General features: G+C 48.6%; 1 protein-coding gene across 2 annotated transcripts in view; it reads right to left on the reverse strand.

Annotated features, from left to right (window-relative positions):
- Window positions 1-17,302, reverse strand: part of CD63 (CD63 molecule) — a 56,916-nt gene that overhangs the window by 9,128 nt on the left and 30,486 nt on the right. Inside the window, exons 3-7 of one of the 2 annotated variants that reach the window (XR_014960560.1) lie at window positions 9,646-9,834; window positions 7,802-7,876; window positions 7,028-7,123; window positions 5,431-5,734; window positions 1,854-5,292 (exon numbers count right to left, since the gene is read on the reverse strand). Coding sequence is in view for 1 of the 2 variants with exons in the window: in XM_085600999.1 (XP_085457125.1) it covers window positions 5,594-5,734; window positions 7,028-7,123; window positions 7,802-7,876; window positions 9,646-9,834 (501 nt within the window). In the remaining variant the exon portion in view is untranslated. Of the gene's footprint in view, window positions 1-1,853; window positions 5,293-5,430; window positions 5,735-7,027; window positions 7,124-7,801; window positions 7,877-9,645; window positions 9,835-17,302 lie in introns of those variants that run through there. The other variant, XM_085600999.1, reaches the window with a different exon arrangement.

Genomic DNA, 17,302 nt, shown 5'->3' on the forward strand with positions numbered 1-17,302 from the left:
CTTGTGGAAGAGGCTCTAAGAACGGTCTCCCTTTGGACAGGTTGATGGTGTTCCACCATTTCAGTGAGCGAAGTGAGCGACTGTCCACCAACACCAGATCGGTAAGTTGTCCGTGAGCTTGGTTCCACTGTTGTGCTAAGCATTCCTGTAAGGGACGCATTTGAAGTCGTGCGTGTGGGACTATGGAGATGCACGACGCCATCATGCCTAGGAGCTGCATGAACACTCTTGCTGGAAGAGATGGATGAGTTTGAAATTGAGAGATGAGATTTTGTATACTGGCTATCCTGGCAGTGCTGGGATAGGCAATGGCTTTGGATGTATCTATGGTTGCTCCTAGATACTGATGTAAGTGGGAAGGTTGTAGGTGGGATTTGGGGTAGTTGATAGTGAATCCCAAATCGTGGAGAGTTTGAATCGTGCGATGAGTGTGGAGAACGCATTTTTGGTATGTATTGGCTTTTATGAGCCAATCGTCCAGATAGGGGAAGACATGGATCTGTTGTCTTCTGAGATGCGCTGCCACGACTGCTAGGCACTTGGTGAACACTCTGGGTGCCGTTGTTACTCCGAATGGGAGAACTGTAAATTGATAGTGTTGCCCATCTACCACAAATCGTAGATATTTTCTGTGAGCGGGATGCATAGGGATGTGAAAGTATGCGTCCTTGAGGTCCAATGTGGCGAGGAAGTCTCCCTGTTGTAAAAGTGGGAGGACTTGTTGGAGAGTGGTCATATGAAAATGATCCGAATGTATATACTGGTTTAGTAGTCTGAGATCCAGTATGGGCCTTAGTGTTTTGTCCTTTTTGGGAATGAGGAAGTATAGAGAATATACCCCTTTTCCCTGATGTTGAAGGGGGACTGGTTCTATCGCATGTTTTTGTAACAGGGATTGAACTTCTTGTTTGAGGAGAGAGAGATGATGCGAGGACATTGGACGTTGTTTGGGCGGTATGTTTGGGGGGGATTGTACGAGTCGAGGCAGTAGCCAGACTGGATAATTTGTCTTACCCACCTGTCTGTGGTGATGGAAGTCCAGACAGGTAGGAATTGTTGGAGTCGCCCCCCGACCGGAGTGGAATGGTCTGGGGGAGTGGTGGCAAGTCACTGTTTGGTGGCTGGTGGCTGGTGAGGTGCGGGTGTTGTTGCCCCGCCCTCGACCTTTGTTATTGTTTCCCCTATAACCTCCCCGGAAATAACCTCTGTTAGGGGATGTTTGTCCAGAATTTTTAAAGGTGGACGTGGTCTCAGTTGATGTGTTTTTGGAGCCTCCTCTATAAAAGGAGCGACGAAAGGAACCCCGGTTTTGAGGAGACTGCAGTGCTCCCATAGACTTGGCAGTTTCATTATCCTTTTTCATTTTTTCTAATGCAGTATCCACTGCAGGGCCAAATAGCTGCTCTTGGTTGAAAGGTTGAGCTAGAATTGCGGTTTGAACCTCCGGTTTAAAACCGGAAATATGGAGCCAGGCATGTCGTCTGAGTAAGACGCTAGTATTGACCGCTCTAGAAGCAGTGTCTGCTGCATCTAAGGCGCATTTAATGGAGGCATTAGATATTAATTTGCCTTCTTGGATGAGGTCAGAGGCCTGGGACTTAAAGGGTTCAGGCAGATGTTGCATAAGGTCCTCAAGTTGGTCATAATGCGCTCTATCATACCTGGCTAACAGGGCCTGGGTATTCGCAATACGCCAATGGATAGCCGCCTGCGCGGCGACCCGTTTGCCTGAGGCTTCTAAAAGCTTAGACTCTTTGTCTGGGGGAGGCGTTTCTCCAGTTGTCTGTGAGTTAGCGCGCTTCCTGGCATTTGATACGACTAAGGAGTCTAAAGGGAGCTGGGCCTTAATGTATGCAGGGTCTTGCGGGGCTGGTCGGTACTTTTTTTTCGATGCGTGGGTTGAGAACCCTAGCTCGAACAGGGTCCTTAAAGACTTCAGTAGCATGCTTTATAACCCCTTTGATCATGGGCAGTATGTGAACAGTCTTTTGTGACTGCTCAAAGGTATCAAGGAGAAAGTCCTCTTCAAGGGCGTCTGTGTGCATTGTGACGCCGTGGAATGTTGCTGCCCTATTTATAAGTTGGCCGAACCCTAGGTGGTCATCAGGAGGGGAGGGCTTGGAGGGGGTAGGTAGTGGGGTCAGGCATGTCAGGTATAGGATAAGACCAGTCATCCATGGGTGCTGGGTCTGGGAACGTAAAAGGGTCGTTTGGATCAACAGGATCATTAAATAAATCAGGGTCCGCCCCTCCCCCTAAGTCATCATTATCATCCTGTGGAGGAGGTGAATGATAGGGAGATGGTAAAGGTAAAGGTAAAGGAGAATCAGGAGGAGGGGGGGGACGGGTTAGGAGGTAAAGCAGGAGAGGAAGGACGAAGTGGTGAAGTAGCACAGTCCTTTTTCCGTATGGGAGCTGGGGGAGGTGTAGTGTCCAGCTTCCGCTTTTTATATGGGATGGCAGTCACATGTCCCGTGTTAGGATTGATGTAGATCCGCTTTTGAGTAGGATCTGGTTGAAAAAGTTCATCTGGCTCCGAAGGTGATGGCTGCGGTGTCCGCTTCGGGTCTTTATGAGCTTTTTTCGGTGGGGACGCAGTTTTCGGTGCCGACTGAGTTTTCGGTGCCGACTGAGTTTTCGGTGCCGATGGACTTTCAGGCATCGATGTTGAAGAACGTTTCGGTGCCGGTGGAGACTTCGGTGCCGAGGAACGTTTCTGTGCCGAAGGAGATTTCGGTCTTGGAGCCTGTTTCGGTGCCGACAGTGGGTGTTTGGGTGCCGAGGGTGTTAAAGGCACAATCAGGTGAGGTTTGCTCGAGCCCGAGCCACCCACAGGCTTAGATGTCTTCGGAGCCGGGCCCGAGGGCGGGGCTTCTGAAGAGGATTTCCGGTCGCGACTGGGCCCAGCTGGCGGAGTCTTGACCAATGCTTTTTTGGATGGGGCAGGGGTAGGGGGGGTGGTACACACACGCTGCCCTGGAGTGATGAGGTCATCTGAATCGTCGGCCTCGGACACGATCGAGATCTTCGGTGTCGTCTTCGGGAACATCTTGAGCAAAGATGTCCTCCGGTTCTGGTGCTGGTTTGGCCATAATATGGCGTCGAGCTCTTCGGTCCCGGAGGGTCTTCTTCGAACGGAAAGCGGAACAAGCTGGACAGGTGGACTCGTTGTGTTCCGGCGACAGGCAGAGGTTACAAACCTCCTGGTGGTCACTGTGGGGGAACTTCGCTCCACACTGGGGGCATTTTTTGAAGGGTGTCCTGTCCATCAGCCGCTTGCGGAACCGGTCCGAGTTGAGTTCGACGTCGATGGAATGAAGATTAAGTATTTAAAATGATTGCTAGAAGTTTTCTGCTGGAGCGGAAAAAAGTTCATCCGAACCCAATGGCGGAAAAAAACAATCTGACGATGGAGTGGATGCCCATGCGCACTGTTGTCCAGGGGAGGAGTCACCAACCTCGTGACCAAAGGCTTCTTCCGAAGACAACAACAACCTGCAATCATCCGAGCCCAACACCAGATGGCGATCTTATCCTCAGTGTGTGATCTGCAGCTCATATGCCTCGAACAGGTAATTTCCTCTTTAATTGAGTTGGGCAAACCAGGATTCAGTGAGCATTTGAGCTTATTCCCTAGTGATAAGGTAGAGCATGGGAGTACCTCACTGGCTGAATATTGGTCTAATCTCAACACGGATATCAATTGGCTTTCTTAGCAGAATGCTAGGTGCACATAAACCGTGACACTAGCCAGGTGACGGACTGCTGTGATCTGCAGAGGTCTTACAATCCGCCATTGGAGATGTACAGTGCGCCCACCTAGAAGGGTTCAACTCATGATGGCGCTTGATGAGCGAGATGGAAGCAAAGGCTCGATGTGCAGCTCATTACTCCAGCATGTCGATATAGCAGTTCCCTCTACTTTTGAACATCTGCTTAGAGCTCTTTGATAGTTCACATGGCTGCCATGAAGACCGCTTTGAGTCTGGCTTAAGTTACTGGAACATGTTGCGCCTATAGCCAACCAAGACAAAATGTCAAGGACTCTTGATTCCATGTCCTCGTCCCAAAGGCCAAGATTTCTTGCCTCTGGTCACAGAAGGGCTGGAGATTCATATACCGCAGGAGGGTCAATGCCCATGAAGGGTGCCACAGAAAGCCAGCAGTGATTGTTTTTCTGCAGCGTCACACAAATACTGACACTTTGTAATCGATCACCAAGGGCCTTCAAGTGCTTCTACATCTGCTGTGTGCTGGCCTCGAGAAGTGAGTCAGGCTGTCGGACAAAAATGCTCAGCATTCCAAGTAGTAATGCTAGCACAGCCAGGTGACTGGAAAGGGCCAGTGAAGTAGAATTGTTAGGGCAGTTTCTGGATATCCATTAAGTGGGTGGAGATTTCACCCCCCCACCCCAATTGCCTTCCTCCACCCCCTATCAGGAGGAGGGGTGTAGGATTAATTACATAAAACGAGACACTTTTAGAAAGCACATTTTCCTTGACCAGCCTAGGCCTCTGGTCAGTCAGCGTCAGCTGGGGAGATATACCCATGCTCTATATGGGGCAAGCTGATGCAATCTTGCTGGAAGTTGGAGCCAAATTGGCCCAACATTCCTCAAACTATACAATATGTTCAGGATGCTGTGAACTAGTTTATCTAGAGTGGACACTACAGACTGCTTGGGCAGAGCAGTTGGCATTAGCATGGCGCTTTTGAAGGCACACTTTGATGAAATCCATGGGCTTCTCAGGCAACATTCAAGCCTCTAACACAGATGTGCTGTTCGATGGCTCGCTCACTTGGTTCTTGCAAGTGGCTTCAAGGTCTCTGGGCCTCTTGGCAACCTGCTAGTCTATGCCAGTTGGCCCTTGTACTCACTTCACACAACAGGTGCCCACATCACCACTCGCATCTCCCCGTTACCAATCCACTTCGATTAATCTTTGAATACCACTACAGTAAATAAACGAGATTAAGAGCACAAGCTTAAAACTACCACAGGTAGACCACAAGGAAAAAGGAAGCATATTTGACGAATTCTACTGCCCATTCCATTCTAAACCTGTGGTTCCAGCATTGAGTGCCATTTGCAGCATTATGCTTCAACGCCTCCTCAGGGATAGTAAAGGCTGCATAACTACAGTTGACAATGAACAAATAACCGCAAAGGATATACATTTCTACAACCTCCTCCCTGGCCTGCAGGGCATCTGCAGATCATACCATCTTCCTACATGCAGAGGGTGGCGATGGAATGGTCCTCTGCGTCTCACAAGGGTAGTTTCCAGGTCCCTGCAGTGCCCCAAGAGGTCCCCAAATGTCTTCCCTGTGGCCTTGCATGCTCTGATCGGGACTCTGTCCGAGACCAGGCATGTCTGCACTCAGATACAGAATCATGGACACGTCTCAATCCTGGCTCAGAGCAGCCACAAACCGTTAATTTCAATGGTTATTCTCAAAGGAGGCCATGTTGCAGGGGACACCCTCCCACCCCACAGCATTACAACACATTCAGATGGCGTGAAGTTCTGGGGGCATAGAACCTCATGAACTCACTGCATATAGCATAAGTTTCTCCAAGGCAGATACTCACTTTTGAAAATAAATCCGATGTCTTTGGATTCGCCCCACAAGTTTTAGTTTCTTTAATACAGCAGGAATCCGGCACGCTCCCGTTTTTGAACGGTTCATATTTTTGCCAGTCGCTGGTCATATTGGCTCCACAGCATTTGAACTGACACACAGGAAACAGAGGGAGATAACTTAATTGCACAGTAAGCGTCACTTCAAAGTAACAAGCACATATCCAATATCCTACCCCACAAATGAGGCATCCTGCCACCAGAACCAACCCACTTAAAAAGCAATATTTCACCAGCATGCCTCCTCTCCAGGATTCAGAGACCTCACTTACTAAACGGATGTCACCTCTCACCCACTAACATACACCCTGCACAACCCTGTGTTTGTGACAGGCTTAATCCTTGCAGCCTTCCACTTCCAAGAGCAGAGTCTTGGACATACTTCCCCCCTCTCTCCAAACAAATACAAACTCCACTCCGAAGCATAGTGTACTGTACAAACTTCTCCCCTCTCCCAACTTAGTCAGAAGCTTTGCACCACTCTAGTAGACAGTCCCAATGCACACCTTGTACTGCTGTAGTTCCCAAGAAACTTTAATCTGTGGATTAACCGAATAAACGATTCACATGCAGGCAATCTTCTAATAATTGACTGAAACTAAATAGTACTGGTCTCACTATTAAATAATCCTTAGTGTTTAACTACAAGTCACTTTCTTGGCATAGGCCACTTTAATTTTCTACTTAAAGTGCGGAATACCCTTTAGCAATGGCGAGGGGTTGCCTCCCGGCTAAGGTTTTAACTTCTTACTCCCTTTTTTTTAATGGAACCGCTGTGTTCACATATTTACAAGGAACAAATTCAGACCTACACGGATCCACTACATGTTGCTAGAGGTGCAAAGTTCTTAACAGCGCCAGTTCAGAGCTACTGCAACTCCCAAGGCTAAGACAACCCAAAAGCAAATACAAAATCAAAAGGGTGGAGACCTGAAGGCAGACAGGTTGATTTCCCCCCCCCCCCCCCCCCCCTGCAGAATGGGCAGGTCTGGGCCACCGAGGGTGCACCCAGAATTGGCTTGTGGGCCACCAGACCATCTGCTGTTGTCAGCAACTGACTGCCACTCTGCCCTGCAGCACAGACGTGTTGGTCTTTATACAAAAGCGAAGAATTATTTGGCTTTTCTGCCACATCCCACCAGGCTTACACAACTACTAGGGCAGAGCGCAACTCAAAACTGGGCACAGTTGGCAAATGGATGACAGGCGCAGCCAGCCTGAGCCAAAAGTGGCCTAGGCCTTTATTTTTTAAACAAATTCTAATACACCATCTAAGCATTACCAAATTCATGTAAACCACATATACCTCAAGTCTGGCACACACTGCCCAATCCCAAACGGAAGGGCTAGAGGCGTGCGGTTACATAGGATGCATTACCACTCACATCTTGCTGGAGTATGTCCATTGCGAGCCGCGTGTCATTGTTGCTGCTGTAGTGTTCCATGCCGTCACGGAAGCCATCATCAACAACAGCTATAAACTGCAGCACGATAGGTTGGGTGGGGGGGTGGAAAAGAGAACAAGACAAATTACTCATCTAGCATCTGAACATACATCTTCCATGATCGCGACATGTCGTATCTGCCGACAGAAATAAAATCAGATGCACTTTGGGGGTCTATGGTTAAACCTCAAAGAGGCCCATTTTAAAGCATCGCAGAAGACTAAACACACTGAAGGACAATTTAAGAAGAAGTGTGCTGGGTTAGGGTGTTACTCTTGACCCTGTGTGGCCAATGTCGCACAAGGTCAAGGAGCACAGACTAGTAAACGCCAGAGGACTGCGAGTACTGTCCTGCAGTCTGATAGGCTGTTGCCAGTTCTCCTTAAAGAAATTGTAGGGAGGCGCAGTGCAGCACTGCACCACGAGACATCTAGCAGGTCCTAGAAGATTCAGCTCGACCACAGATGAAGCAATCATTGCAATATAAACTACAGCACAAGACAGAAATCAAGGGCCCATTAAAATACAACAGCATTAGTCTTTACAAATGCAATTTACCCAGCACCAAACAATGCTGCTAGAACATTGGACACCATCTTACAATCCTGGCTCAACGCCTTCACAGTTCAGGCTCACTGTACTGTAAAGCAGTTCAGCTACAGCAGGGCTACTTCTTGCCCCATACCAGAGTGCAAACCCACCACCCTTTCTCACCTTATCCTTGAAGATGTATCCAGCGATGGCAGCAGCGATCTCCACCAGGAAGATTAGAGTTAGTATAACGGCAAACTGCAAAGGGAGACATTTTAATAGAATACTGCATCAGATTCAAATCCCCATACATAGAATTTAGGCATGACAAAAGACGCAATCAGCCAGTTTTTTCCCCTCCAAGTGCTGGTGAAAGAACGGCAGAGCTTGAATATTAATTTCTCAGCCTTGAGGTAGAAGTTCTGGGTTAGCAGATTGAGCGCACACCCTAGCCATTGCTAAACCAGAGAGGGGCCCCACAAAGGCTCTCCATGGACCTGTCTTGGATTTTAAAGATTGCGACCAGCTAGTTCATAACAATTCAAAGCACTCTGCCTTACTTACAAAGCTCACAACTCTGGCCCCCGATCACCACAAACAATCCCTAGCCTTGTACGAACCCAGAAGAGACTAGCGGTCAAAAGATTCTCTGAAGGTTACCCGCCCAAGATTCAAAGATACAGAAATGGGGCGGCAGTTTTGCCTCGTAAGCCTCCAACTTTGGAGCACCTTAATGTTTACCATCAGAGCCGCTCCCTCTTTACCCTTCTTATGCAGCAGAGCTGTCTGCTGTGGCCGGTGTCGGCCAATATTGCTGGCCCCTGATAACAAAAACAGCCCCCAGGGGCCCAACACCAGCCTGGCCCACTGGGGAAATGCCTGGTGCCCGCTACAGCCAGTCCGGCCCTGCCTCAAGAAAAACTAGTCCACCCACTGCAAGCCAGATACCTTAATGCAGCTGGAGAACCACCAATGGGCTGCGACATTACATTAAGGCGGTGCTGCTTATTCGGTCAAGTAGTAATCCAGAGTAACTCCAGCATTAAATCACTTCATTTGTTTATTCGTCTGTAGTGACGAACACATGACAAGCCCGACTGCTGCATTCCCCACTCTTATTCGTAGCATTGGCTAACCCTTGCCAGCTTTGTCATCCCACACAAAGCTCCCTTCTTCACTCCACTGTTCATGGAGATAAACGCTTGGCCTTTAAGGCATAGATACATTAATCTGTGGGTCAAGGAACCTATGACAGTAGTCGTAGCGCCCCAGGTCCCAAACCGGCCAAGCCCATCTTTTAGGCAAAAATAACTAATCTGGTGCCAGCCATCAGCGCTTGGGTGCCCACAATAATTTACTGGTTGGACACAAGACAGACATTATCACAAATGCAGTTCTGAACTTTCAGGTTTTGAGATGCTGGAGCAAGAACGCAAAACCAGACCACGACTTTAAAGCAATTGCTGCACAACATAAAAAGGCTAAGCCTGTATTAGGACTGAGGCAGCAGCTCCTCTGCAATGGTGGAGGAGTGTCGCTCCCCTGAGAATGAGGAAGAAGTCAATAAAACAATTTTGTTGGCTATTTTCCACTGACAGCCGATGCTGCCAAGTGTAGGGTAGGGCCAGGCAATCAACACCAGCAAGGGTTTGGGGAGGAGTGGAAGGCACTTAAAGCACGCATGTTGGTTTGGCTGGCCGTTGTCCACCCAGCTGTATTGTACAGCTGGGTGGAGATGTGTCACAAGCTCCCAGTCCCATTGTGAGCACCTAACGAGGCTGCTCAGACCAATCCAGATGCCGCTCTCGGCAGGAGAGCAGAGTTTGGATTGGGTGGGAGTCTGGGAGCCTGTGCTGGCTCAGGACTTCATCTACAGAATGCCTCTGTGCTCCCCTTTCTGGAGTAGCAGCAGGAAAGAAAATTTAAATAAAATACAATTCTAGTTTGCTGTACCATTTTATTTTGTCAGCAGCCGCTGCTGATTAAGAGGTCGGTACCACAAACTGCACAAGATTGCACATGCTCACCGTTGTCACCATGCAGTAGTTCTCCTTCCAGGCACCGCAGCAGCCGAAGAATGACACCACGAAGATAACTGCACCAACAATGATGAGGACGATGGGTGCTCCAGACGAGGACGCATTCTGGATGACGATGGTCTTGTTGAGTGTTATCTGTACATATATCCCCAGGCCGATGAGGGCAATGCCAGCGATCTGCAAGGGAGAGATCATACAAATGAAGGGTTTACAGGACGCAACGCAAGCAGGAGCTGCGCAGCATCAACGGGGTGAAGTGGTGGGGGAATAAGGGAAGACGCAAAACAGGCAGTGACAGGACCTTCTCAGCAACAAAACATTGCCAACAGCACTCAAGTAGTGACCAAGGTGAAGTGGAATTCGAATGGGGTAAAATGGGCAATCAAGGCATTTAGTACTTAACTGATGCACGGAGTCTGGTAGGGAGGCGATGTGGAAGCTTGGACTGAGCCAGTGCGATCCCTCACCTAGCCATCTAATGGCAACAACCTTCAAGAAATGAAAAGGTGCGCAAGGATGGTCATCTGCAGTTCTAGCATTCAGTATGCACCACTGCAGGAGGAGAGCTAGTGTAGTGAGGTGGAGAAAGGCAACCAACGGCCAGTGCCAGGGACTTCCCACAGCACACCATCTATAAAAAGTTGGCTGCTGGTATAATGGAGACCAGGTAACCCCCTAACAGTGATGGCAGTAGTCAGTCTTTCCAAAGTAATGGAAAGAGGTGCTGCATTCAGGGGAGCAGTAAAAGGGCAAATGGAGTGGCAGTGCCAACACGCTTGAGATTGCCAGCCTGTGCAAGTCACCCCTCCTAAAAATCAGGATTGTTCGACATTAAAGAATTGCTTCAAAAACCTCATGAGTTTACCCTGTAATGGAAAGTCAGGCTTCAAACACAATATCTGAAGAATCCATCCAACCCAGACGATTAGACCTATCAGCCTTTAACCCATAAAAAAAAAAATCTAGCTTTTGTTTAACCCAAATAAAATGCATGGTCATTTACAATGCCAATAGCTTAAACATGTGTAAATGTTAGACCTAGTGCACTGCAAATGCTGGTTTCGCTTTTTCCTTCCTGTTAAAGCACCATAGGCTGTATTTTTCAGCTAGCCTCCTTGTGTATTTCTCCTTCCTCAGAGTTCCTCTCCATCTGTTGCTCCCCCCTCCCTTTCTCGTCCGTATTGCCACTTGCCCCTACACTCCCTCCCTATCAAGCCCCTTGTGAGGGGGGGGGGGGCAGGGCCAGGGCCATGCCATCATGCAGAGATGGCTCCTTGTAATGTGGCCGCATTTCTAATTGGTCGCTTTGTATCCGCCTCATTGACAGACATGATTGATCTGGTTTCAGAGCATCTAAAGTGAATCATAAGGAACGGACAAGGGAAGAGCGGGAGGGTAAGTATGTTGGAACGGACAAGGGAAGAGCGGGAGGGCAAGTATGTTGCACCGGACCACACCCAACTGTGGCTGTTAATAGAAAACCGGAAGGGGTCCCACACTTTAATATGGCCTGCCTGTCCTGCCTCTGGTCCTAGGAGACAGCTCTTCTCTCGCTTAGTTCCCCTCCCCAATTTCTCCTCAGTAGTTTCCCCAGACACCTCAGTCCTCTGGCCCACTAGGACTCCTCCACTCATTTGGAATTCAACTTGCATACCTTTCCTTATGCATTCATAACTGAAAAAGCAAAATAAAAATAGCAGAAAGCAAAGGCAAACCAGGCCTGCTTGCAACACCCAGAGTGGTGCTCGATATAAATGCAATTAGTCAAGGTCTCTAGCTGCGCTTCTACAGCGCACACTACCCTTAAGCGAGCCATGGTGCTGCCCAGACTCCTTTTAAGGTCTCACCTAGCGCAGGACGCATGCGTTGCACTAGGAGGGCCTCTTGGAATCACTCCAGCTTCCAAGAGTTGTGCGTCGGCCACCTCCCACACATTCCATTGGCCTTGGAGTGTGGCTTTCAAACATTGAAAGCCTGCAATTGGCCAAAGGTGGGTGCATGTCCCGCCTTCACTAAGCGTAACTCCCATGGCCTAGGGGTCTCGGGAGCAAGCAGCAGTAGGGCCGGGTGCCAGCTGCATACCTTACATTCCTTGCAGTGCGCGTGCACCACACGTGGTCTCTTCCCCCCCCCCCCCCTCCCAATAGTCAGCTCTGGGCCTGCACGTCGTCTTTACAGGGTGACTACAGTAACTTTCAAAATACTTCCTTCGTTGACTTGGCAGGAAGAGGTTATACATACGTAAGCAGTTTTCAAATGCTAATGTGATTCTTGGGTGAACATGGACTTGCCAGGAAAAGCAGACAGTAGTACGTTAGCTTTACTCGCTCTTGTTATGTTCGTGGACTTGCCAGTACTGATAAAGAACCATTTCCATGGAAACACAGGAAGGACCAGAGAAGTGGGAGACCGGTAAAACGACCTAGTGTTTGTGTCACCGTCTTGGCCTCAGAGTGGCTGCCATGAAAGCGACTGGGCTCTTTAAGAATATTCTAATTAACTCCATTACTCCTAGTGATCACATTTGAATTTGTGTTTATTCCCCAGGATGGTTGCACTTAAAATGTAAAGTCCACGCAACCCCGTTTGACCTTGAATGTGGTTTCAAAAGTGAGACGTCTGCACCACGGGCAGAGACTGACCAGAATGTATGAAGAGGTTCGGGAGGACATCATGGTTGAAAGTTGGGGAGAAGGGCTGTGTAAGCAGGGCCCATCACTTAAGCAAAAACTCGTGGCTCAATTCTAGTAATGGCCTCCCGCAGTGTGGGGGTTGCTTTGAACATCTGGAACGACCTCTGCATGACTATGAAAGAACAAGCATTGGCATAGCCAATAGGCCTCTTTTGGGACCATAAGTTTTAGTTATGTGGCACAGTGTCCTTGGTGCAACAACAACAACTGTTGCATGGCTAAATACAAGGTTACAAAGGCGAAATCTATTGGCTATGCCAATGCTTGTTCTCAGTTACTCGCCTACTTGCACCCCTTCCCCTCCAGTCCTTGGTCCACCACTCCAGAGTCCCTGCCTCTCCCTCTCCAGACTGGCGCGGTGGTCTCCAGGACCCCCTTTTCCAATCACTTCCTCACTCCCAAACGTGTTTGCACCACTTTTCGCTCCTCCCAAACCAGATGTGAGACTGCAAAGAGCTACTTCGGTTATTGGAACAGAGGTTCCATGCTGTAGAGAGTCTGCGCAGTTGCAATCACTGCACCCATGCTCCCGCTACCCGAGGGAAAGCCAACAGGCCTCCTAGTTTAGAGTACGGGCTATTGGCATTGTAATTAGACTATGCATTTCACCCATGTGTTGCGAGTGGATACGTGGAGTGAAAATGTGGGTTGGATTTGGAATGGTTAGTTGTGGCTTTGTGTAGTGGGATCGTGGCAGGAGTGCAGTGGAATGATGTGGATAGTAAATGTGGCATTTAGTACTGGAATCATGTAGAGTGGATTTAGTACTGGAATCATGTAGAGTGGATTAATTATGTGCAATGGTTTTTTGTGGTTTGAAATGGAGTTAAGTTGTGCAGATTAATTGTGCCATGATGTGGAATGGATGCTTATGGTATGGTCCAATTGTGTTGAATGGTGGTTTGGTGCTGAATTATATGATGTGGAATGGAAATGTGTGGAGCTGAATTGTATGATGTGAAACTGGTGTTAAATGGTATTATGCAGATTTGAATTATGTGGCATGGTCTGGAGTGTAGTGAAAAGGAAATGGACGGAGTGTTGAACATTGCAAGCACTCACCCCCAGTCAAATGGTCTGGAGTGTATCCAAGTGGATTGTTGCTGTGTGACAGTTGTTTGTACGGTACATTTATAGGCTGAGTACAGTGTAATTATGTAGAGTTGAAACTGGTTGCATGGAATAGTATTATGTGGAGTGTAATTATGTGGCTGTGAAGTGGTGTCACCAAACATCCAGGTATGCTACAGAGAAATTGGAATCTTTAGATCAACCGACAGAAAACAAAAAATAAGCAATCGCCAACAATTAAGATTAAATAAAGATCTGGCTGTTCCCTACAACAGGTTAGCTGTCCCAGGTCATGCCTCGTGAGATATGGAGCATTTGGAACTCCTAATCTTTAATTATAAAAATTATTAAAGTAAACTAGGCGACTTCAATATTACTACTTCAGAGAACGGGAAACATCTTTTGATAGTGGCTTCTTTAATTATGCACAAACACCCATTAAGTATATATAATCCTAGGTTGTTGGAGCAGCTTTAACCGTAGCAAGCTGAAAATTAGCTGCGTTCATGTATGCCACACATTTGATTTCTGAGGAGTCAAGAATGAACTAGTACATAAATGACATGGCAACTGCCTGTGATGTGATTACTAAGAAGAAACACAGGGGCTCTCACTTGGCACTGGAATTAACATCCTGGTGTCGTTGCAAGACTGCTGTAATTGCAAAAGCGGCACACCCAAAGGCTACAAGCCAGTGAAGAGACGACTCCTGCCTCTGGTTGCATAGTTTCACTGCTCCACTAAAGAGCTCTGGGAAGCAGGGGGGGGGTACGCCTGGGATTGGGCGCCTAGAAGTTCAAAGTAACTTCAAATTCAGATTATAGGTTTGGCTCTTGCGACTGGAGTACGGCCTGTGATAGGTTAATACCTATAAAAGGGGGACAAATGTTAATTTCCAGATTTGACAGGTTGATAACAGTTCAGCATCGGAATTGAGCTTGAATGTTAAGGACAAGAAAACCTGCTTTACAATAAAAGCTTAGTCCTGGGGCCCCCAGAAGGGTGAGCCAGCAGTGCTCGAGCGAAATTTACTCAGCGGTGACAGGCTGAGGTTCTCACCACCTTGAAGTGCCCAGAAAGGCCACCATGTGTACATGAGGCACCGCCAGCCTGGCTCCAGTCACTGCCACCCCTACTTGGCAAACAGAACGTGGCTTACCTGCTTATCGCGCTACGAACAGGTGTTTGGGCGAGAGGGTGTGAAACCTTCCAGTACCAGGGACACGCCAAGGGAACACAGACCGGGCCCGGCTCACAGATGGCATGCCCCACGTCACCTGCCCCGGGCTGTGCCAGGGCACTCCGGTGTCACGGAGCTAGGGTGCATCACCGGGAAGGCTGCGAGTACAGTTCAAACAGCTGCGGTAAAGCCTCCCACGGCCGGCCCGTCACCTGGCACGTAGCCAGGGCCCTTACCACATGCTTTTCACCCTTTCCGCTTGCACAGACTGTGGGGTGGTAAGTGCCGTAAAGGACGTCACATGAGCTCTTCAACTCCCCACCCCCTTCCGCTATTCCCTTCAGCGCCCTCAGCTAGAGCGAGCAGGCAAGAGTTCAGCTCAAGAAAAACAATCTGCAGTAAATTGCAAATGCAAACACCCAGACGGTCCCCTTCCTAGCCCAATCTCAGCAGAATGAACGAATGTTCGAACGAAGGTATTTTAAAAGCGCGCGCGACTACAAGTATCCCGGCGCTAAAGCAGCCACAGGTCACCAAGGCACGTTATGAAGTAAAAGGGTATGAAATTGCCAAAACCCACCGAGTCTCATACGGCATATTCCTAGTGTTCAACAATGATATTAGCATTTAAATGACCAAATTACAGAACAAAGATGCACCCTTGCGTCAAACATGACGTAGGTATAGTACAAAATAATTCGTTGCATTACAAATGGCATATGTCTTCGTTGTAGAGCAGCGGATAACAGAAGCCTTTAGATACACCTCCCTGCTGACACCACACGCGCGTCAGCTGAGCAACATTAGGGAGCAGATTTCCAGATCAATGTAAAACTCAGAGTATTCACGCCCAACTCACTCCAGGCATCCCGGAAGTGACGGTCACAAGGCCGATGACCAAGCAAAGTATGTGAACTGAAGGAAGGAAAGTGGGCTTGAGGGTGGGACATCGTCACGCGATTCCGACTCGTGGGGCCAGAATTAGCTTGGAATGTGATCCGCGAGAACCTACGGTGCCGGCTAATACCGCATGTGATTTCTGGATGACGGGAGGCGGCTGCGCTTTTGAGAAATTAACCCGAAACTGAAGCCCCGAGCCCTGCAGTCAGCCTCGCTCAACCCTGGCGCGCTGAAGATGACGCGGGTCAAGTTGGGAATCTAACTTGGACTAGTTGACAGCTGCCCCAAGCAAAAGGAACGCAGATGTATCTTCCACCGTGGCCCCGCACACCCGGATAAGGCGAGATTGGTAGCAACGCTTCCAGGTAGCGAGTCAAGCGCTTACTGCATCACCGACAGGGCAAATCTGCGTTTCATCCTTGGGAGGTCGATTATAAAGTGTTATTTAATTGACTGATTGAAGGTCGTTCTTTTAAGGGCACTTCTCAACAAAACGGTAGTAGGAAGCGCTGTGTAGGCATGCTGAAGGGGGGGGGGGGTATATAGGGGCACGGCACCTCCTCGATCAGTACAGTACAACGGGACAAATCTTGCAGTGAATACGCGGGAGCTAGACTGTACTCCTGGGGCTGGCAGCGCGCTAAAGAGGGGGAGAAGTGACAGTCGCCGCCTTACACCTCACGTGGAGACCCCACTGGTGTGATGTACTCGGCAAGGGCAGGCTGTGGGAAATACAGAGCGTAAAGAATAGCGAGACAGCCTGTAATGGAGAGCGAAACATGGCAGGTTAGAGACACGCAGAGCAAAGCCTACAGGCGTGTCTACACTACTACCCTCGCACAAGCCGCATACACTCTTCCAACCAGGAAGCACATTCTACGCCACTCCAGTTGTGCAGTTACATAGATTAAACACGCAGCAGGTACACCCCCTCCCCTTCAGAAGCAAGAGACCGCAGATGTGGAAGAGAAAGTGCGCCCTCCGATAGATGCGCCCAACGAAAGTCCAGGATGTCAGGTTTTCGGGAGAATATACATCATCCTAATAGTTACCCTAAAAATCTGGCATGCACCCACCTAGACATCACGTGACCACTGAGACCGCAGCAGTCCCACTAGGCAGGAAGCTTTTTACGGTCGCGGTCTACCAGACAGAGCAGTTCTCTGGTTTGTTCGTGACATCTTGGGGCCTTTCAGAAAGCTTCCCTGGGAATGCCCGTTGCTTACCACTGGCTTTGTAACTCATTTTCTGGATGTCCAGTTGCTGACCATTTGTTTTGGTCTGTCCAGGTTCAGCTCGTCCCTCCCAAGGAACAATGCCCTTTCACACTAACTCTCGAGATCTTCCAAGAGTGCTCCTTTCTATAAACCGGCCTGTAAATCTGGTTCTGGTCACATTTGCTGTTGCTTTAAAGTGAAGAGGTCAAATGTCGGGCTCAGTCTTCTAGGGCGCTTGGCGTTTACTTTTCTTTCCACATAGACTTCAACGTGATAAGATTAATGGGAAAGTCTTGCTGGATACCGACGGTAGAGAAAGTCCTCCCTAGCACTCCACTTCTAAATCAACTCTGCAAGTATTTCAGAATAAATCAGCACAAATAACGCACATTTTTGGTTAATTCGGAAGTGGTGGAAACCTACTTTACGATGATCAGTCCACCGGAATTATGAGATTGTGGCATATGCTGCAAAGCGATTCTATAAAAATTGCCATGGCCACACATCAGATGCCTAATCTGCAGACTTTAACAAAAAAAATGTATAGTTCAAATGGTGCAAGAGTTACAAACAATACAGCACGT

This window comes from Triturus cristatus, chromosome 4_2 (assembly GCF_964204655.1).
Source record: "Triturus cristatus chromosome 4_2, aTriCri1.1, whole genome shotgun sequence".
Classification (NCBI taxonomy): Eukaryota; Metazoa; Chordata; class Amphibia; order Caudata; family Salamandridae; genus Triturus; species Triturus cristatus.